Raw genomic sequence first — 22,414 nt, forward strand, 5'->3', positions numbered from 1 at the left:
TTTTAAATTTTTTATTCTCAATTCAATGTCTTCAAAAATATTGACATTTTCCTTTTTAAGTTCCAATAAGAACCAGACTTTTTCAAAATCTGCTAAATATTCCATGAAATCCGCTAAATATAAAAGCTTTCTTTTTCTGCTTTCTCCATTGGAAAGAGAAAGTAAATTTACTGAAATCAGCTGATAGCAGAACAAATATAGTTGTTTTCAGATGTAAGTTTTATTTGACGATATAATCACTTTCTTCTTAATTTGTTTTCTAGTGAACAACGTTTTGTACAGTTTTACACTTGAAACAAAGTTATATATGATAACCGTACAAGTGTACTTGGTACATGTTGTACACTATAACCCCTGTTGATTGTACAACATGAATATATTTTCAGATTAACAATGAATGGTGGCAGTATTGGAATCCTTTGTAAATCATGCAATAAAGTTACAAGCATTAAACCATGTTCAATTCTGTCAAAGCAAAATACAAATGGCCTGATTTATAAACGTAGCAGTATGGGCACTAAAAGAAATATCTCCACCAATTACAGAGATAAAAAGTTGCTTTTTAAACCTTTGAAAGAGCAGCAGCGTAGAACACTTATGATGCTGCTTAATCCAGACGGATCTAAATTAAGGTGTGAAAAACTATTAAAAAATTAATGTTTTACAAACTGAAATCTTTGAAACAGTAATTTTGTTTTTTTTTTAAGTATAAAAAGCTTGCAAAAAAATTATTTCGCATGAATAGAATTTTATCATGTGCGTCGGGCGCTTACTACGAAGTATAATATTTTTATAGGGAAAGCATCATAATACAGATAAAAAATAACCATAATTTGAAAATAATTTATGTAAGATAACAATACATACATGGGGTTGGGGGAGGGGTTTGGTCTATTTTAATGGATTCTTTATAAAGAAGCAATTTCATATTTAGATTTTTTATATAATATAATTTATGCAAGATTATAAGAATTTTTACTTTAGAATACAGGGTGAACTGTTTAATAATCCTGCTGCAGTATCAGACAAAGCAAATACTCGAGTAAAGGAACTTGAAGAAATATTAAATAATCTCATGATGGAAGAGAACACTCCCCCTGTAGCTGATTCTCATAACATTAAAGAAACTACAGCTCAAGATTCAATAGAAACGTCAGCGCAAACCATAGTTGCAGCTTCTGTAGAATTCACTCCTGCTGAAACCATAGTTGCAGCTCCTGTAGAATTCGCTCCTGCGCAAACCATAGTTGCAGCTCCTGTAGAATTCACTCCTGCTGAAACTAAATTTGCTGCTCCTGTTGAAACTTCAGATCCTGTAGAGAACGTTGTAACTGTAGTGGATGCTCCAGTAGAAACATTAATCACGAAAGAACCTAACGTAGAAGTTCTGAAAGAAGATTTTGTTGATACAGCTCGAGTTTTCCAGGAAGAAAATCTTAAATCCATCGAGATAAAAGCTACCGAGGTGTTAGAGGATAAAGCAAAGATACTGCTAACGGATACAATGGAAACCATCTCAACCAAACCTAGATCTAGTCAGGATAAAGAGAAAGCAGTAAAGAACTCGGAGAACATTGTTGTTTCTTCAAAAGGAAATTTTTCAATGCGGATTACTCAAGCGGAGCCAGATATTTCAGATGACAACGAGGGATGTTATATTTATATTAAAAAAAAATAAAATATTCTAGGGTTTCAGATTACCTACAATTAATATATATTTAATGACAACTTAAAACTCATTGAATTTGAGATTCTTTTTTTAAAAAATGGTCATGGTATTTATATATAATAAATGAAAAGAGAACAGAACATAGTCAGTACACAGTACAGTCTCCGAAGACTTTTAAGTTTCGTCAGTTTTGGGCAACTTCATGTTGATGCTAAATGTCGTTTTCCATGTTATGTTATTTGTCAGTAATTCAGTACTTAGGATCCGAATCCGTTGGATCCGCAAAATTTGGCTAATTGGATCCGGATCCGCAAAAATATGCGGATCCACGGGGGGAAATATCAACCAAAAACTGCAAAAAAAAACTGTTTTACTCTTAAAACCCAAATCTGAACTGTTGAAAAAAGAGAGAGAATAAAAATTGTCTGTGCTCTGAATGGTTCATCAAGTTTCAGCACAGAAATAAGAACAAAATATTTGTCAATTCTATTTTTCAGTAAATCTTAAAGAAATGTTCATGACCTGGATCCGGATCCATTTTTTTCAAGTGCGGATCCAGGTTTCGAATCCGCATCCAAATTAAATGTATTCTAAGCACTGCTTAGCTTTTACCCTTTGGTTTATGGAAACATTAAATCATCTTGGAATATTAAATTGTTTTTCCATTTTTGTTTGAAAGTTTAAAAATATATGTTGTTTTTTATATTTTTTTAAATTTATTTTTCTTTCGTAAAACTTGCAAAGTAGATATATAATTTATACTAAATATTCTATCAATGAAGAAGGCTGAATCTAGCTCCGACTCCAGTTCCAGCTCTGACTCCAGTTCTAGTTCTAGCTCTAGCTCCGAGGATGAGAAAACACAGGGAGAAGGGAAAACTAAAAAAGAAAAGAAGCTGTTCTCTGCCAAGCAACGGGACGAAAAAGCCAGACTAGCAAAAGTAATATTTGTTTTCAATTTACATTGTGTTTAAAGGGAGTGACCGGCAATTTACGGTAGTTGAACTTAGAATAAAGTAGTATTGTGGAGAAATATTTCAGGATTCATTTGAGACCTATAAACGTTAATGTACAATTAGAGAGTATGAGCGCCAAGTCGACGTTCAAAATCATCAATTTTGGTGGTTACGTTTAGAAAAATGATTTTTTTTAAATTATTAAATAATGACGACAAAAAATGTAAAAAAAATCTACAGTAAACTAATTAGATGTTTAGGAACATATTTCTCAATTGAAATTTTCTCAATAAATCAATGTTAAAATCAAGTATTTCTTTTTCATCATTATATTGAATTTCTTAGTCGTTATGAAAGGAAATCTACAGAAAATGTTTGTGAACAATGAGACATTACAGAAACTAATAACTGAATAAGATAACTTATTTTCGATGAGAACAGTCGTCGTCGTTATTGAATAATTTTTTTGAAACCGATTCTCAAAATTATCCCTCAAAAATTACCAATCTATGAGGATTTTAATGGTTGAATTTGCGCTCTTGCTGAACAAATATGCACCGTAAAAACGTCTCAAATGTCTCAAATTATTCCAAAAAAATCTCCACAATACTACATTCTCTGTTCAAGAGCCATACATTGCCGGTCACTCCCTATAATTGAATTGTCCATTATTCCCAAATTATAATTGTTTTGAGGTTATAGCTTTTACTTTTCGTGATGAAGCAGCTTTCCGTTTCTTGTGCTGTGGGTGTCTTACAATTTAAGTTTATTTCTCTTGGATATTCTGTGGTGGTCGTAACTTTCAAATTCAAAATTAACCACATGGGATATCATGATCAAGCGTTGTAAATTAGAGCTTTTTCACACAAAAGTTTAGATATTCAGCCTTTAACATTAAATTGAGAACGGTATTACAGATTAAATTTAGTACATACGTATGATCTAAATTTTTTGTAAAACTATCAAAGCTGTTGAAATTAATTTGTAAATCATTTTTAAGTTTTAATTTAGACGTTCAAGACGACTATTAAACCGTTGGAACTAAATATTTCGGCGGCCACTAAAATGCCGGATGATCCTATCCTGGAGGAACCGTTGAGAAGTTTCCGAAAAGAAATTCATGTTGATGAAATAGAATCTATAAACAGCGGTGGGGCAACCATATTATATCAGTAAGTTCAGCTTTTGCAGGGTGTCCATTTAAACAAGGGTATACTGAGAGCTTTAAAATATTGCAGGGTGTCCAATTAAACAAGGGTATACTGAGAGCTTTAAACTATTGCTGGGTGTCCAAATAAACATGTGTACTGAGAACTTTAAACTATTTCAGGGTGTCCAATTAAACAAGGGTATACTTAGAGCTTTAAACTATTGGTGGGTGTCCAATTAAACAAGGGTACTGAGAACTTTAAACTATTGAAGGGTGTCCAATTAAACAAGGGTATACTGAGAGCTTTAAAATATTGCAGGGTGTCCAATTAAACAACGGTATACTGAGAGCTTTAAAATATTCCAGGGTGTCCAATTAAACAAGGGTACTTAGAGCTTTAAACTATTGCTGGGTATCTAAGTAAAACAAGGCCGGGTACTGACAACTTTAAATTATCGCTGGGTGTCCAAAAAAACAGGTGTATTGAAACTTTAAAATATAGCAGGGTGTCCAATTAAAAAAGGGTACTGACAACTTTAAACTATCGCTGGGTGTCCAAATAAACAAGGTTAATGACAACTTTAAACTATTGCAGGGTGTCCAATTAAACAAGGGTACTGACAACTTTAAACTATTGCTGGGTGTCCAAATAAACATGTGTACTGAGAACTTTAAACTATTGCAGGGTGTCCAATTAAACAAGGGTATACTTAGAGCTGTAAACTATTGGTGGGTGTCCAATTAAACAAGGGTAGTGAGAACTTTAAACTTTTGAAGGTTGTCCAATTAAACAAGGGTATACTGAGAGCTTTAAAATATTGCAAGGGTGTCCAATTAAACAAGGGTATACTGAGAGCTTTAAAATATTGCAGGGTGTCCAATTAAACAACGGTATACTGAGAGCTTTAAAATATTCCAGGGGGTCCAATTAAACAAGGGTACTGACAAATTTGAACTATCGCAGGGTGTCCAATTAAACAAGGGTACTTAGAGCTTTAAACTATTGCTGGGTATCTAAATAAACAAGGCCGGGTACTGACAACTTTAAATTATCGCTGGGTGTCCAAATAAACAGGTGTATTGGGAACTTTAAAATATAGCAGGGTGTCCAATTAAAAAAGGGTACTGACAACTTTAAACTATTGCTGGGTGTCCAAATAAACAAGGTTAATGACAACTTTAAACTATTGCAGGGTGTCCAATTAAACAAGGGTACTGACAACTTTAAACTATTGCTAGGTGTCCAAGTAAACAAGGGTACTGACAACTTTAAACTATTGCTAGGTGTCCAAATAAACAAGGGTACTGACAACTTTAAAATATTGCAGGGTGTCCAATTAAACAAGGGTACTGACAACTTTAAAATATTGCTTAGTGTCCAATAAAACAAGGGTACTGACAACTTTAAACTATTGCAGGGTGTCCGAATAAGCTAGGGTACTGACAACTTTAAACTATTGCAGGGTGTCCAAACGGGAAAGTGTTTTTGAAAGATGAACTACTTTAAGACTTTAATGCATGGGAAAACTGAATTTAACCTTGGGATCGTAATGTTTTAAGAGTTTCAGGTCGTCTTTACGGTGCCAAACTTTGTGGGTCACCCTGTAATTTTTCCATTAATTTAATAATTCAAACACTAATTTTTAAGTATTTCTGATGTGTTCCCAAAAATTGTAAAATACGACATTTGAGGAAAAAAATTTATATACACTTTAAAGACGACATTTATTCAAAAAATACCTTTTCATGTTGCCAGAATTTCCCCTGGATATCTAGGGGTTGAACCTCGGTTAAACCTTGAACCAGAGAACTTCCCCGAATATGTCATTTAACATTTCTGAAATACGTTTTAACGTAATATATCCAAATATATAACATCAGTTTCACCCCTTTTTATTTAGTCAGACGGACAATAAATAAATAAGTGTAAAAAACAGAAAATAAAGAACAGATAAAATTTCACTGATTTCACCAGAAGATAAGCACTTTAGTCAAAAGTTATTATTTTATTTTTAATTTTGTCAGACACAGAAATTGAGTTGACACTTGTGACGACAGCTGTACTGAGAGTGTGCGCATTGTATGTTACCATCTATTGTACTAATTTCTCGTGCTGTACACTTTACAGTGTACACAATTCAGTGTAAATGTATAGTGTACACCAAATTGAAGGATGTTACAGTAATAACAACCCTTTATCTTTAGATTTTTTTCTCCAGCTTTTATAGTTTTATTAGTTTTGAAAGAAATAGAGTATTTCAATAATTAAAAAAAATTTTAATTATTGAAATTCTGTTTTTAACAAAATGTAAATTTTAGATGAAAGAAGTTGATGTTAATGTAGTTGCTAGTATTCACAGTAGAAGAGGCAGAATACAGGCCTGGGAGCAACAACAGCTGCCAAAAAAATAAAAATGTATCAAAAATAATCTAAAACATAGTAAGCTTTAAATGATTAAGAAAATGTTCGCTAAATAGAAAACCCGGGAAGACGACATAGAAAATATATAAAAACTGGTATGTCGTCTTTCAAAGTCCAGTTGTTACATTTAATTGATCAAATCTATTTAGTTCAAAGCATATTCAAAAATAGTTATATTTAACAAGATAAGCTCAAAATTTATCTTTATCAACTGAAAGCATTTGAAGCCCATTTTTCATCATGTGAAATTTCGTAAGATTACGTATAATTACTTAAATACGGTTAAAATTATTAGTTTAAAAGAGAACAAAACCGAAACAAGTTTTAACATGGAAAACTAATCATTTAAGATACTTATCTTAGTCATATTGTTAAACAAAATTTATATGCAAAATATATTTATTTATATAGAAATATGTTAATTAAAAATATTTTTACTATTTTTTATTTTCTTTTTCTGTGAAGTTGGCTCTGGTTAATTGATTATGGTTTCGAATATTGTTTCAGAGTGTTTTAATTTATGTTATGTACTTTCCCAAAGGTTTTTTTCTAAGTGGTAACTTTCCATGGGTATTTTGCCAAGTGGTGACTTCCCAAATGGGGAATTTCCCAATTCTGTCCCAGCTGCAGCGCTGGGCCCCCAGCATGTTCTAGTCTCGGCACTAGGCTTTCTAGCCGAAGTGCTCGGCCCCCATTGCAGCCTGATGGCGCCTCAGAGGGCCTTACCTAACCTTTGGAAAGTTGCCGCTTGGGAAATTGATTATTTGGGAAGTTGGCACTAATTTGAAAATGATTGTGTGTTTCGTATAGTTTTTGGTCTGAAAAAAAAACATTCCTTCAATATTTCCCCAATGAATAGTGTTCTAGGAAAAGGGTTTTCACTGATAAACTGATAGCAGTGAGCGTGATATTAACCTTGAAATGAATGAGCCTAATAATGGTTTGGTTAGGTGCTGGCGTCCAAATCTCTGGTATCTGTAAATCTACATCCTGTACTCCTGTGGAGAGTACACGAGATGATATTATCTAATTTTATTACATTGTTTAATTTGTAAAAAGGAATAAACCATGTTGTTCTATTAAAATTCAAAATATTACAGAAATCATTCATTAATTAACAAGTATTAAAAATGAATTTGATAGGTTCTGTTCCTACTAAAGGTGTTAGCTTTTAAATGTTGCTTTTTCTTGGTTCACTAAAAACTGAACATGTTGCGGATATAGTGATTACGTTGAGACGTTTATCTGATACAAACAGACAAGTCAAATAGATATATATTTAGTATTCGAGTAAATCCTTCAACTATCCACACAAGATTAGATTTGGAAAGAATTATGATTTTTTTCCTTAATCCTGCTCTGATTCTGATATTTGAGACTTACCATGCATTGATTATTTTTATTTGATACTGATTGGAAGATTTGTTTGAGTAATGGATGTGTCTACGCCTCGTTTCTTTTTTGATAAATACTATTTCGACACGAACAACTTGATTGAACATTTTAAACAACAGAAGTTTCACGCTTTTTTGGCAATGTGAGTTGAATTAAGGATGATGAAGATATAAACGTCATTAGAACTGCTCAAAAAAAGATTAACTTTTATTTTAATACGTTACAGAAAAAAGTGAACACAAATTCTTCCTTAGTTCAACTTAAATTGTTTTTTTTTGTAAATCTTTCACCGTGCCCTTTACAGTGTAGACTTGGTGACTTGTCCAGGCCCCTTTGTGCTAAATGTTGAATTGTTCAGAATTATTTAGTTAGTTTCATGATTCACAGTTGGTTGGTTCTAAAATATAAATATGCTGGCACTTCTTTTTATTCTGCTTTTCAAACCAACATACACAGGACTTATTTTAAAGAGGTATCAAACTAATAATAATAATGATTAATAAAAATAATACAAATAAAAAAAGTTGAATAGTAATAGTCTTACGTAAATAAAAAAGAGATTATGTAATTTAATACAGTTATTTATTCACTTAAAAATACGGTCCATATCTAATTGAAATTATGACGCTAATTTGTAGGCAAATGATACAGTCATATTACAATTTTGTATATTTTTGTGTCCAATAACTTTTTGAACGATCAAAGCTATTATTAATGTGAAAATAATATTGTAATTATATAATTTTATAGGCAAATGCTCTCTTCTAAGCAAGTTGAAACATTAACAGATTTGTAAGTATAAATGTATTCTAGAAGTTTATAGGACTGCGTTTCTTTATTATTGGAAATGAAACGATTCATATTTTTATAATTTTACAATTTATATTAACAATAAAATCTTCAGGATTGTCGTCGTAATTGTTATTAAAAAATAACATGCCCGATTCTCGACCGTTAGTACCCTAAACCTTAATCTAAACGATAATGTGAAAGATATCGTCGTTTTTAGGACTTGAAAAAAAATGTTCAATTCTTAGAAGTTATCGATTGTTTCAGAAGCAAGAAATACAAATGAAAAAAAAACAGTTTTCAAAAACAAAAAGTCTTTAAAAATTAGTTTAAAACATCTTTCACAGGAAATCAACAGATTTAAGTGTAATAATAATTTTACACTGTATAAATAATTTCCATCTGTTATCGTTCATAATCGTTTACTATTCCGAATACAGACTTTAAGCCGAATTTTCAAGGCCATTTTTTGGTTTCAAGCTTTTTGCCAGGATCTGATGCAGGGGGGGGATTTTTTCAATTCCCTTTTTTCTCTCTATCAAAGAAAGGGACAAAATGTGGACATAATTTTAAGTGACCCTATACATTTATAATAACGGAAATTTTCATATTTTTCAAACTTAAAATCGACAAGAAAAGAAAATTGACAAATTTATTTCTGTTCAAGATCGGAAAATGATTATATCTTTCTGATTGCTACTTGAAGATAATGATTTTAAGAATACCGTAGTGACTGTGTAGTGAATATAACATTTAACTCTTTATATTACTAAAGCTTATCTAAAACTACACAGACAGGCCTTTAAATATAGATGCTAACATATATATATCTAAATTTGTAATCTCTATTGGTCTCTTTGTTTGTTTTTCCGATCACGACTCAGGAACCCTTGACCGATTTGCCTCAAATTTCGATTGGGGAACTCGGGAAAACCACGGATATGTTCTTAGCTTTGTTTTGAGATTCTAATTTGATCGCTTCAAAAGTCGATCCGACTTTTAAAGCGAAAATTTAGTTTCACGGTACAATCGTCCAAGTGCGGGTAAACGACAGGAGTAACTATTTGTAACCCGGCAGCACTGGGTTTCCAAGCTAATATATATGTATATATATATACATCTGTACTGTATAGATGTGACAGCACAACAACAGCTGCTGGAAATGCTCCCACTAACTGTCTCGAAAACCAGGAGGATGGAAGCACTGCCAGTAGTGTAAATATTTTGATTATCTAATTAATAATTAATCCTTTATGTCCCACATTTATTTAAACGTTGGTGAAATTTGTGTAATTTCAAATTACTAAAATAGTGAAGATCTCTTTTTAAAGTCATTTGTTGTATAGGTTAGATTTCATCCTTATCTACACTTGAGTTGTTTTACGGAAATACTTTTCCGTCATTGTTTTCATTCTAAACATTTTGCAAAACGTAGATAATTGATTTATTGATTTACTCCAACCAATTTGTATCTTCTTTTTGTTGGCTCGGAGAGATACTCAACTATGAATTTTATTAATTAAATTTTGAGACTCGGTCGACTTTGAAGTGTTGCCTTTTTATTTTATTTTACCAATTCCCTTATTCTGTTTTTGTTTAACAGAAGTAATATTTGATAGGTTTTAGTTTTTAAATTAACATTTTATTTTAATCTAAAATATAATATAATATCATAAGTTATATTGTTATGTAAATGTTTTCAACTACTTATGAAAAACTAAAGTTAAAAAAACAGAAACTAGAGCATAGCTCCACAGTACTTTATGCTTCTTAATAAATATAAAAGGCCAAGCCGTGGTTTTAAAGCCAATGTTGAACCTTTTCATAGCAGCCTAGATCTATGTGGATAGTGTCTCATTATCCTAATCAATATATTCCAGATGACCCCTGTACCTGTACCTGCTGTGCCCGAATCCTGGGGCTGGTCAGAATGGTCCGATCCTGTAGGTCAGTTGTACTTTGGAAGCATAGCAAAAGTTTGCACCATTATGTACAGCAGATGTGAAGTTTTCAATTTTTCGTAAAAGATCTTCTGTCTTATGAATACCAAAAAAAAATACGAAAACGTTAACAAAAGTATCTTTAATATTTTTTTTTACAAATATTTAAATTAAATTAAAATTTAAGTTTTCAATCCGGGGTCATCTATTTTATTTCTAGATGATTGCCCTAATGATTGCCCGAGGTCGTGTCGGGTTCGGTTCAGACACTGCAATGGTCCGAGGGAGCACTGTGCCGGCAAGGTTTGGGTTGGAATCTGTAAAATATCTCGTCTATGATAAACTTGAGAACTTAAAAGAAAAAAATATTGATTAAAGGGACTGTAAAGGAAAACTGAAAGGGGGTATAAGCTAAAACCTGAGAATCTCAGGTTTACTCCCATTATATATTTTTTTATTTTGCATTTATAATAGATATAATTGATAATATATATATTCAGCCAATGATAGTGCAGTATACTGGTCACGTGATTTCCGTCTGTATCACGTGACAACAATACTGCACTGCCATTGGCTGATGAAGTTCTGGTGACGTAATATTGCCTCTAACAAAATTCGATTTTTGAAAATTTAGAAAATCAACGAATTTTTTTTAAATTGCGAAATTTTTGTTTGTTTTTGTTTTACAATGTTTACAAAGAGAACATGTTCACAATTGAAATAAAAGATAAAAGCCTAGTGCCATAAATATCAATACAATGAAAAAAGTATTTATCTTTGCAAAAAGAAATTTATATTTATTATATTTATTTATTATTTATGTATTTGGGATAAACTGTACATGAATTCACGCCTGTCTGCAGTATTCACTTTATTGTTTCTACTAGGCCACCAGCCTCTCCCCCTGCCCAGCTCTAGTTCCAGAAGAGAATACAGAAACAGAGAATAAACCTCCAGGAAAGTATAAAAAATGAACTGATGACACGCCTCATCTCTATATTTTAATGCTTATGTCTTTGTAACCTGAGGATGTAAACCTTTATATTTCAACTTATGACTATATTAGACATAACAGATTTCATAGTTTGCGACATCAGAATTCAAAGATAAAATGATTAGAAAATTAGAGTTTGAGGCGAATAATCATTATTAGTTGTGAAAAGTTATAAGTGCCTGTTTTAGCTTAACTTCTACATAAACTCTTTTCATTTTGCGAATTCGATTTTTGAAATGATTTTATTAAAACTTTTTTATATTTATTATTATTTTATATATTTTTTTATTTAAGCAAGCAAAATATGCCGTAATATTTTTTAAAGTTGGTATCGCACAACTGATCTACTCATAAAAATACCTGTCACTTTTAGACTTTTTAGGTTCAGCGTGAATTTTTGTGAATTGTTGTTTACTCTTGTTTTACCAATAAGCTTTATGTATTACAGTTGTGGAAAATGAAGGTGTTCCTGCAGAAGATACTGAGATAGTTGCTCTACCGAACCCAGCCTAAACCCACATATTGTTGTTGTTGTTGTTTTTCTAAAACATAACTATATATTACTGATCACTTTGTTCTGGAATAAGAAATTTTATTTCAAGATGTATATTTTGTGTATCCACTGAAAACTAATAACCGAGCTTTGGAATAATATATTTCAATCCCAAGGCGTATATGACGACTAAACTGATTATGTATGTCTGGAGGTTCAATAAATTAGAGAGAAAAAGTTGAAAACTAGGTACAGCTAGTTGAACTGATTTTCAAGGCTAGATAATTTAATGAATAGATCGAAAAGAGATTTTTAAAATGTGGTCTGTCTTATTTGCATTTTTTAGCTAAACATCTTCTAAACAATTGGATTTTTTAGTGTGTTTAGCTGTCAAGTTTGAAATTGAAAAAACTTCTCAGACTACATTTGGGAAATCCCAAGAGAAGGTGTGTTCAACACCCTGTACTATTCTTCAGAAATTTATTTAGTCTTAAAGCTCGAATTAATTTATAATTATTTTAATTGTAATTTAAGACTGTATTCAAAGCAGAAAGCAAAATGAGTTCTGAAGATTGTAGATCGTTAAATTAAAAGAATGGTGGGTCGTCATTACACTATGATCCTTTGTGAGTAACCCTGCGTATGTATCAATACAGTAAAGACGACTTTTGATTTCAATTTTGATTTCTATAAAAGCCTATAAGATGCACATGGAAACAAATCATCATCGTATATATCAATACAATGAAGATGATTCAATTTTTATTTCTATAAAAGCTTTTAAACAGATACACATGGAAACAAAGAGAAGCTACCACAATTAACAGCTTCTCTCTTATTCTCTTCATTGTATTAATATACACCCAGACCACTGCAGACATAAAAGAGCTCCAAATTCTCTTTTGAGTCTCTTTTTGCATGTTCATAAAACCTTACAGATATCCGTTGATTATTTTCATTAAAAGATATTAATCTATAATTTATTTCAAGTTCTACTTAACATGAAAATATTGAAATAAACACGCCGTGTATTCTAATTCTTCTTTCTGATAATGCTTTTCAACTTTAGATCTAAAATAGGGATTATTATTAACAATATTAGAAACATTTATTTATCTTTAAGTACGTTTAATTTTTAAAGAAAGGTCAACCTACAGGATGTCCCAATAAACAAAGGTATTCAGTGACGAATTCGATATCGTCTTTTTAAATAATTCTTAGATTTAGTATAGTGATACCTACTGAGAAAGCTGTAATCCGTAAGATTTTCGTCTGCTATGCATGCTTACAATTTGTTTGTTTATGTTTTGACTGTATACGGTTATACTTAGTACATGAAAATTATAGTATACAAACAGAGTAAATTTGTCCGTCGTCACTGTTCATCTTGCGGAGACATTACAGACACATCTTTACAGTTAATTTTACCCTTTTCATAAAATAAACTCTAAAAAACATAATAATATTATGGCTTTTGAAGTTAGGTATTACAATGCTAATTCATAACAAAGACGATATCGAATTCGTCACTGAATTCGACACCCTGTATCAAAGATACTTTTAAACAAATTAACAGAATTTTCGAAAAATTCATAAAAACTTTTTTCAACACTAACCCAAGATTCAAAGAAGCATTTCTGTCCCAACTAAATTTCCATCCTCTAACCTCAGTTCTTGATACAAGATCCTCTAAAAATAAACCGATAAGTCGTCGTTTCTCTTCACATTGTCAAAAATATTCCCGGGGGGGGGGGGTGTAAATACATAAAAATTGCAATTAATTTAAAAAAAAAACAAGAACACAGTTGCATATATCCAGAATTATTAGAAAAAATACCGAAAAAAAATTCTCATCCTCGATGGGTTACCCTGTATACCCATATATATCACCTTCTATCAGTCCTCGGTGGGCTACCCTGTATACCCATATATATCACCTTCTATCAGTCCTCGGTGGGTTACCCTGTATACCCATATATATCACCTTCTATCAGTCCTCGGTGGGTTACCCTGTTTACCTATATATATCACCTTCTATCAGTCCTCTAGTTACCCTGTTTACCCATATATATCACCTTCTATCAGTCCTCGGTATGTTACCCTGTTTACCCATATATATCACCTTCTATCACTCCTCGGCAAAGAATTGATGATGGCAGTCCCCGGACTACTACATCTCTTTCACATAGATACAGTGAGAACCAGAAAACTGTGGAATATGAAGACGACACTGAGCAATAGATAAGTGTATTTGATATTGTTACAATGCAAAGACTTTTACAAGTAACTTATCAAATCAACTTTTAACAATTCACAATTGCAAGTCTTAACCTGAGTTTAAAAGTCGTCTTCCTATTCCAGAGTTTTATTATATGAATTAGCATAAAAAACAATGATTAAATTGACTAATTTAATAATGTTAGTTTGAATAAATTGAGTTATTTTTGAAGAACACTGTTTGAGACATTTTTTAAAAATCTTTTTGCAGCGACTCAAATATTCAACTCTCTATATACCTTTTTATATTTAAAAAATTTGTAAAAAAAAACCTATTTAATAATGCGCTCAAAAACAGACTGAAAAAGAAAGAATTAAAAATTTTCTAATTTTTTCTTACCTTATCAAAGTCTTTTGTTACCTGTAGTTTAGATTGTTCAAGTTTTGATGAATGTCTCTTGAATGGGTTTGAGGATGAGAAGGGTTCATATGTTCTAAAGTCGATCCAGAACTATTGAATAGTTCTGTCCGGTTATCCTCCATCTTCTTTACTGTGGGATCCAGAATATTAAAAGGAATATTTTTTGATTCATTTTTAAGATTAGAATCAAATTGATCTTTAATTTTTAACCTACGAGAATCGATGAAACTTGCACTGTTTGCGGTTTCTGATTTTATTTGAGGATTTAACTTGTTCTGCGGTTTGATAATATCCGTCTTAATTTGATCAGAGTTTACCAATGATATTGGTGATTTAACTTGTGAGGTTACTGAGCTAATTTGCAGGATAGGAGGTGTTGATTTAGTAGAACTTCCTTGATTTAGCAGGGTTGGTAAGCTTAATGAATCCTGCTTTGGTTTGGAAGGTTTTAGTGAACTAAGATTTGAATCTCCAGCTTTGATTGAAACATTCTGTGTTGGGGACCAATGTCTTGATGATTGTTTGATGGGGGTTTCAGAACAAGAAACCAAGGAACTAGATTTTGAGTTCGGATTTGAACACACGCACAAGGGTCTTGAAGGGTTATAAATCAACTTCTCAGAACATGAGACAATCGAAGAAGGGTCAGAAATATCCTGCATTTGAATCGGAACATGAACAGTTGATGTTGAGAAAGGTTTTGATGAATCAGACTTATCTGGAAAGTAAACCAATGAAGGGTTTGAATGTGTAGTACCTTGACTTTGGATTGGGACATTATAGACAGTTGATGATTTTTTGATGGAAATATCTGGACAAGAAGCCAATGAACCTGGTTTAGAATGTGAGGCAACCTGCCCTTTCAATGGGACATTATAAACAGTTGGGGACAAAGGTCTTGATGATTTAGAAATGGGATTATCTGGACGAGAAGACAATGAAGCTGGTTTTGAATGTGGGGAAACCTGACTTTGGATTGGGACATGTACAGTTGGGGACAAAGGTCTTGATGATTTAGAAATGGGATTATCTGGACGAGAAGCCAATGAAGCTGGTTTTGAATGTTGGGTAACCTGACTTTGGATTGGGACATGTACAGTTGGGGACAAAGGTTTGATGGAATTATCTGGACGAGAAGCCAATGAAGCTGGGTTTGAATGTGGAGTAACCTGACTTTGGATTGGGACATGTACAGTTGGGGACAAAGGTCTTGATGATTTTTTGATGGGATTATCTGGACAAGAAGCCAATGAACCTGGTTTTGAATGTGAGGCAACCTTCCCCTTCAATGGGACATTATAGACAGTTGGGGACAAAGGTCTTGATGATTTTTTGATGGAATTATCTGGACGAGAAGCCAACAAAGCTGGTTTTGAATGTGGGATAACCTGACTTTGTATTGGGACATGTACAGTTGGTGACAATGGTCTTGATGATTTAGAAATGGGAATATCTGGACACAAATCCGATGAACAGGGTTTTGTGTGAGGAGTACCCCGTCTTTGAATTTGAACTTGGATTATTTGGGACAAAGACGGTTTTGGTTTGGGATTTCTATTCTCTAAATATTGGGAGTTTGTACTTTGGGAAGGTGATGAACGACCACTTTCTGAAAATAATTGGTTTCTGCATAATTATTTTATTAAAAAAATATGAGTTCAAATATTAACTACCTGAATTTTGGGATAAAAATGGATAAACTGGACTTGAAACATCACTTCTAGAACAAAAAAATTAATTAAAAAGGAAAAATTAACAAAGAAAAAAGAGTTACCTACAGCTGTTATTGCTACAGGCACTAGATCTATCAGAATCCTAAAATCATGTTGTCAAGCTATACATGTAGTTTCATAAGCAACAAAATATGGTTAAATACATAACAAGTGGGTTGCTGTAAGTACCTTTAAAAAAAAGGCACTACAAAACCTGCTCTATGAATGTTTACTCTATCACAGCATTTTCTCTATGGACCATTTGTTTAAAATTTCAAATAAAATTCTCTATAATGCAAAACCTTGAATTTTCTAGTTGCAGCGCTCGGCTTTCTTCTAAAACTTTTAGCCCAAAATAAGAATTCAAAGAGCAAATGTTGTGTTCTATGAGGTACATAAAGAGCAAATGTTGTGTTCTATGAGGTACATAAAGAGCAAATGTTGTGTTCTATGAGGTACATAAAGAGCAAATGTTGTGTTCTATGAGGTACATAAAGAGCAAATGTTGTGTTCTATGAGGTACATAAAGAGCAAATGTTGTGTTCTATGAGGTACATAAAGAGCAAATGTTGTGTTCTATGAGGTACATAAAGAGCAAATGTTGTGTTCTATGAGGTACATAAAGAGCAAATGTTGTGTTCTATGAGGTACATAAAGAGCAAATGTTGTGTTCTATGAGGTACATAAAGAGCAAATGTTGTGTTCTATGAGGTACATAAAGAGCAAATGTTGTGTTCTATGAGGTACATAAAGAGCAAATGTTGTGTTCTATGAGGTACATAAAGAGCAAATGTTGTGTTCTATGAGGTACATAAAGAGCAAATGTTGTGTTCTATGAGGTACATAAAGAGCAAATGTTGTGTTCTATGAGGTACATAAAGAGCAAATGTTGTGTTCTATGAGGTACATAAAGAGCAAATGTTGTGTTCTATGAGGTACATAAAGAGCAAATGTTGTGTTCTATGAGGTACATAAAGAGCAAATGTTGTGTTCTATGAGGTACATAAAGAGCAAATGTCGCAACATTTTAATTTTGGATTAAGGAAAATAACAAACCTGATCAATATCATACAGTGAACAGTTCATTTGTTTATTTAGTTGGTTAGTTGGTTTGGAGTTGAAATTATCTGTATTTGTATAGAGGGGTGGAGGCGATATCATTGGTTGGTGAGTTGGTTTGGAGATGATATGTTCTCTATTTGTATAAAGAGGTGGAGGCGATATCATTGGTTGGTGAGTTGGCTTGGAGATGATATGTTCTGTATTTGTATAAAGAGGTGGAGGCGATATCATTGGTTGGTGAGTTGGCTTGGAGATGATATGATCTGTATTTTTATAGAGGGGTGGAGGCGATATCATTGGTTGGTTTTGTTGTTTTGAGTTGATATGATCTGTAAAACGTCCAGGATAATATTTCCCCTCATTCTGCAAAAATAAGATTTTTTCCATGATTAGATACATGAAACATGACAGTTGAGAGACGTCTTTGATCATAGATATTGGTTGAAATAAAACGAAATAACTGAAACGGGTTGATCTAAAAGAATTGTTTCTTTTAAAAAGGTTTTTTAAAATTCTTGAAAATTTCTAGAGACAAAAACTTTATAAGTTTCTTGAAAGTTACGGCTAATCAGCTGTTTTTCTTACTTAAAAAAAAAACAAAAAAATACTTCAACTCTGGAGTTAGCTCCAGGTGGTTATTCCATGCCGGGGTTTCTTGCCCTAGCTAAGGGGTGAACTGGTGAATTTTATTTTCAAAGTATTTTATAATTTTGTTATTTAAATGTAATGAGAATTTTAAAATGTTGGTTTCTAGCATGAAATTTCCCAATAAAAGTCGCGCCGACCGGACCTGCGTTACAGCTGTGGGCTCTGCATAGGGCTATGATAGATTATTTACATTACATACAGTATGATCATGATTATTTACATTATATACAGTATGATCATGATTATTTACATTACAAACAGTATGATCATGATTATTTACATTACATACAGTATGATCATGATTATTTACATTACAAACAGTATGATCATGATTATTTACATTACATACAGTATGATCATGATTATTTACATTACATACAGTATGATCATGAATATTTGAAAAAGATCTTGACTTACTTTGTTCACTAATCCCTCACATGCTGATCTTAGCTTTTTTTCAACGATTTGAAAATCTTTCTTCAAATCCCTAAAATAGGAATAAGGAATAATTAAACAAATATTCATTTTCTAGATGGAGAATTATCTTTTTATAAAATTCAAAGTAGGTGCAACAATTCGCTCTCCAAGAAAGATGTAGCTTTCGATTACAATTTGCACTTTTTAAACTTAAGTTTTTTGTTAATTATCTTTATTTTTTGGGCCTGCTTTTGGAAAGAAACGATATTTAAAGGACAACTTCGTAAGTGATTGTCGAATTAAAGACTAAAACGAGATTTTAAATTGAAGAAACCAAACAGACAAGTGGGTACCTGATTTTGTGGTATATATTTTCTAGCGAACCATCATCTGTTTTTTCTTTAATTTTCATTGAATCTTGTTTTTTAACTTTAATATTATCGAACATCGTATTTTTCTCTTCCTTATTTTTGCAGATTGAATAAAAAGGATGAGATTCAAAATCCTGATTATATCGCCGACCTGAATCTAATTTTATTATTCTCAAAAACATTTTATGCATACAAATTTTCAGATTGCAATAATTTCTTAAAGAGAGTGTTCGCGAAAAATAAAAGGGGGTATAGGCTTACGTCGAAAAATATTCGATGGTGATTGCTACTAATCTTACTTCAATCTGTAGCGTCTATAAGGAGAAAATTGTAAAAACGACTCATACCGAAAAACATAGCGTTCATACAAATTCAGAAAGTTGCAATATTCAACTCGGATCGTAAAAAATCATCGATTTTTTTTTCGAGGCATTCGTATACAGTTAAATTTTGTAATTGTTTCATATACGATGTAATTTAAAGGACGATTTTTTTGTCCTTAGGTGTCGTTGGAGTCTCTTCCACGTGGAACTCCAAAGGCATCGAGCGGGAAGGCCAAATAATCGTTGTTTAAAGTATATTTTATATGAAACAAGTAAAAAATATTATGAAATATCAACTATATACGAATGCCTCGAGAAAAAAAAATCGATGATTATAGGTTGTAATATCTATATGATTTGCTTGGAATTAAATTGAATTTTTTAAGATCCGAGTTGAATATTGCAATATAGATAGAAGTAGGATAAGTAGCAATTCCCATCGAATATTTTTCGACGTAAGCCTGTACCCCCTTTCATTTTTCGCGAACACTCCCTTTAAACTTAATTTTTGTCTGTTTTTGAGACATAAAATTTTCCTAATGGAACCGATTCTGCGGAGTCCAGGATGCCTTTTCGGTACATTTCTCTTTTAATTCCTTCTATTCTAGATCTCGACATCTTCTAAATATATTTTCTGAAATTTTAGTGTCTTTTACTGTTTGGACTATCGTAATCTGTATATTGTTGTAAAGATTGGTCAAATTTTTAAAAGATCACTTTTATTTGTTGAAAAGGAATTGTAGAACAATATTTATTCACTTATTCATTTCATATCGTTTATCAACAAAAATAAAATTGACAATTGAATTGGTGTTTAAACGGTTTATTTGTTATTTTTAGTGCTTAAACGATTAATTTGTTATTCTTGACGTTTAAACGGTTTTCTTGTTATTCTTGGTGTTAACACGATTTTGTTGATATTCTTGGGGCTTAACCGGTTTTATTAGTATTCTTTGTTTTTGAACGGTTAAGTTGTTATTCCTGGTGTTTAAACGGTTTTGTTGTTATTCCTGGCGTTTAAACGGGTTTCTTGTTATTCTTGTTGTTAAAATGATTTTGTTGATATTCTTGGGGCTTAAATGGTTTTATTAGTATTCTTTGTTTTTGAACGGTTAAGTTGTTATTCCTGGTGTTTAAACGGTTTTGTTGTTATTCTGGCGTTAAAATGATTTTGTTGATGTTCTTGGTCTTCAACCGGTTTTATTGTTATTCAAAATGTTTAAACTGTTCAGAAATTTAATTATATATGTATCTGTATCTGTTGTTATTCTTGGTGTTAAAACAATTTTGTTGTTTTGTTGTTTAAATGTTCTTATTCTTGGTGTTCAATCGGTTTTATTGTTATTCTTGGTGTTCAACCGGTTGTATTGTTATTCTTGGCGTTTAAACCGTTTTAGGGTTATTTTTTATGCTTTAAAAGTTTTGCTGACATTCTTGGTGTTTAAACAGTATAGTTTTCAAAACAGTTTTGTTGTTATTGATGTTTTTAAAACAGTTTTGTTGTTATTGATGTTTTTAAAACAGTTTTGTTGTTATTGATGTTTTTAAAACAGTTTTGCTGTTATTGATGTTGTCAGCATAGTTTTCTTGCTATTGTTGTTGTCAACACAGTTTTGTTGTTATTGTTGTTGTCAACACAGTTTTGTTGTTATTGAAGATGTCATCATAGTTTTGTTGTTATTGATGTTGTCAGCATAGTTTTGTTGTTATTGATATTTTCAAAACAGTTTGTTGTTATTGATGTTGTCAACACAGTTTTGTTGTTATTGATGATGTCAGCATAGTTTTCTTACTATTGTTGTTGTCAACACAGTATTGTTGTTGGACGCTATACTGATTCAAAACGACTGAGCTTCTGAAAACAGGGATTGCTTGGTTTAGTTTATAATAAACTATTTCAGAGAATATGTCGTCATCTTGCAGATGTAATATTGTTTTAAAGTAGATTACGTTTTATTTTTTATGTTGAAGGGGTTTACGGGGGGGNTCGGGACTGTCAGACCTTTTCCCTGTACACTGTATAGGATGCAAAATGCTTTCTCAAAGTATATTACGCTTTTCTCTTATTAAACTCAGACTTGCAATAAAAATATATCCTAGAGTAGTGTGTTATACAAATATCTTAGTATATCCTAGAGTAGTGTATTATATATAGAGTAAATACAAATATCTTAGTATATCCTATAGAGTAGTGTTTTATATATAGAGTAAATACGAATATCTTAGTATATCCTATAGAGTAGTGTATTATATATAGAGTAAATACAAATATCTTAGAATATCCTATAGCGTAGTGTATTATATATAGAGTAAATACAAATATCTTAGTATATCCTAGAGTAGTGTATTATATATAGAGTAAATACAAATATCTTAGTATATCCTATAGAGTAGTCTAATCTATATAGAGTAAATACAAATATCTTAGTACATCCTAGAGTAGTGTATTGTATATAGAGTAAATACAAATATCTTAGTATATCCTAGAGTAGTGTATTGTATATTAAGCAAATACAAATATCTTAGTACATCCTAGAGTAGTGTATTATATATAGAGTAAATACAAATATCTTAGTATATCCTAGAGTAGTGTATTATACATAGAGTAAATACAAATATCTTAATATATCCTAGAGTAGTGTATTATATATAGAATACACACATCCTTGTATATCCTAGAGTAATGTAATCTATATAGAGTAAATAGAAATATCTTATTATATTCTAGAGTAGTGTATTATATATAGAATACACATATCCTTGTATATCCTAGAGTGTGGTGTTATACATAGAGTTAATACACATATCCTTGAATATCCTAGAGTAGTGTATTACAGAATAGACTTTAATTACCTATAATATGAAATCTAAATTCAGTTTTTTAATGAAATATTGTTTTATATCTAAACGATACAAACTAATTTGTGAATTAAATTGAACTTATGGAAATTTGGACAGATGCCTGAAATACTTGAGATCAAGAAGAATAAGAATATCTTAATTATTGTAATGTATAAAAAGATATTAAATTAAATGGGAATGAAATTAAAAAAGATATTACTTATTTATCAAAAATATGTATGGTCTATTTTACGGTAAACATTTAATATTTAAAATTTAGAATTAAGAGGTTTGATTATTACATAATCAGGGTTTCAAAGACATTAGGAGAAGAAAATAAAGTTTATGGCAGGTTTAGTTCCTTTAGATTTCTGAACAACTATATTATTCCCCCCCCCTTCTCCTACATTAGAAGGATTTTCTTTTCATGGTGTAAACTGTAGAAGAGTGTAGAATATGAATATAATAAATATATATTTATACTTTACACTTCTCTACATATTTTCATCCTTGAGGCATTCTTTTCATCTTTTCTTCAAACAAAACCAGGTTGACCAGAATAGTAAACAGGGAGAATAGTCAGGAGGGGGTTTT

General features: G+C 31.6%; 3 protein-coding genes across 8 annotated transcripts; 2 read left to right on the forward strand and 1 right to left on the reverse strand.

Moving 5' to 3' along the window:
- Positions 1 to 71: 71 nt before the first annotated feature.
- LOC111700209 (pinin) lies at positions 72 to 6,190 on the forward strand. Of its 2 annotated transcripts, XM_023471073.1 has the most exons (6): positions 72 to 213; positions 387 to 632; positions 985 to 1,648; positions 2,452 to 2,610; positions 3,637 to 3,797; positions 6,095 to 6,178. In XM_023471073.1, exons 2-6 carry the CDS (start codon positions 394 to 396, stop codon positions 6,096 to 6,098), a joined length of 1,227 nt encoding a protein of 408 aa, XP_023326841.1. In that variant the 5' UTR covers positions 72 to 213; positions 387 to 393; the 3' UTR covers positions 6,099 to 6,178. The 2 variants fall into 2 exon arrangements, with proteins under 2 accessions (XP_023326841.1, XP_023326842.1); XM_023471074.1 differs by lacking the exon at positions 3,637 to 3,797 and having other exon boundaries at positions 6,095 to 6,190.
- A 1,753-nt stretch (positions 6,191 to 7,943) lies between these two features.
- On the forward strand, positions 7,944 to 12,047 carry LOC111700210 (uncharacterized). The gene is made up of 7 exons (XM_023471075.1): positions 7,944 to 8,064; positions 8,343 to 8,384; positions 9,515 to 9,596; positions 10,262 to 10,328; positions 10,542 to 10,624; positions 11,209 to 11,278; positions 11,764 to 12,047. The coding sequence occupies exons 1-7, from the start codon at positions 8,003 to 8,005 to the stop codon at positions 11,826 to 11,828; spliced, it is 471 nt and encodes a 156-aa protein (XP_023326843.1). The 5' UTR covers positions 7,944 to 8,002; the 3' UTR covers positions 11,829 to 12,047.
- Positions 12,048 to 12,774: 727 nt separating this feature from the next.
- LOC111700208 (adhesive plaque matrix protein) lies at positions 12,775 to 20,793 on the reverse strand. Of its 5 annotated transcripts, none has more exons than XM_023471069.1 (11): positions 20,773 to 20,793; positions 19,521 to 19,600; positions 18,639 to 18,818; positions 18,286 to 18,355; positions 17,215 to 17,583; positions 16,221 to 16,261; positions 16,120 to 16,166; positions 14,447 to 16,055; positions 13,931 to 13,986; positions 13,425 to 13,497; positions 12,775 to 12,879 (listed from the first exon to the last, which is right to left on the reverse strand). In XM_023471069.1, the coding sequence occupies exons 2-11, from the start codon at positions 19,595 to 19,597 to the stop codon at positions 12,801 to 12,803; spliced, it is 2,601 nt and encodes an 866-aa protein (XP_023326837.1). In that variant the 5' UTR covers positions 19,598 to 19,600; positions 20,773 to 20,793; the 3' UTR covers positions 12,775 to 12,800. The 5 variants fall into 5 exon arrangements, with proteins under 5 accessions (XP_023326837.1, XP_023326840.1, XP_023326839.1 ...); XM_023471072.1 differs by lacking the exon at positions 20,773 to 20,793 and having other exon boundaries at positions 14,447 to 15,222; positions 15,742 to 16,055; positions 19,521 to 19,609; XM_023471071.1 differs by lacking the exon at positions 20,773 to 20,793 and having other exon boundaries at positions 14,447 to 15,462; positions 15,559 to 16,055; positions 19,521 to 19,609.
- Between the last annotated feature and the right edge of the window lie 1,621 nt (positions 20,794 to 22,414).

Source organism: Eurytemora carolleeae, unplaced genomic scaffold (genome assembly GCF_000591075.1).
Source record: "Eurytemora carolleeae unplaced genomic scaffold, Eaff_2.0 scaffold251, whole genome shotgun sequence".
NCBI lineage: Eukaryota > Metazoa > Arthropoda > Copepoda > Calanoida > Temoridae > Eurytemora > Eurytemora carolleeae.

Excerpts from the sequence above, each read along its gene's own strand:
- LOC111700209 (XM_023471073.1), top strand. The coding sequence starts at position 394 with ATGAATGGTGGCAGTATTGGAATCCTTTGTAAATCATGCAATAAAGTT. Across the intron at positions 633-984 it reads CCAGACGGATCTAAATTAAG|AATACAGGGTGAACTGTTTA; the intron begins GTGTGAAAAACT and ends TTTTTACTTTAG. Across the intron at positions 2,611-3,636 it reads AAAAAGCCAGACTAGCAAAA|ACGTTCAAGACGACTATTAA; the intron begins GTAATATTTGTT and ends GTTTTAATTTAG.
- LOC111700210 (XM_023471075.1), top strand. The coding sequence starts at position 8,003 with ATGCTGGCACTTCTTTTTATTCTGCTTTTCAAACCAACATACACAGGA. Across the intron at positions 8,065-8,342 it reads ACAGGACTTATTTTAAAGAG|GCAAATGCTCTCTTCTAAGC; the intron begins GTATCAAACTAA and ends ATAATTTTATAG. Across the intron at positions 9,597-10,261 it reads ATGGAAGCACTGCCAGTAGT|ATGACCCCTGTACCTGTACC; the intron begins GTAAATATTTTG and ends AATATATTCCAG.
- LOC111700208 (XM_023471069.1), bottom strand. The coding sequence starts at position 19,597 with ATGTCGAGATCTAGAATAGAAGGAATTAAAAGAGAAATGTACCGAAAA. Across the intron at positions 18,819-19,520 it reads GACTCCGCAGAATCGGTTCC|ATTAGATTCAGGTCGGCGAT; the intron begins ATTAGGAAAATT and ends GAGAATAATAAA. Across the intron at positions 12,880-13,424 it reads AATGCTTCTTTGAATCTTGG|ATCTAAAGTTGAAAAGCATT; the intron begins GTTAGTGTTGAA and ends TCCCTATTTTAG.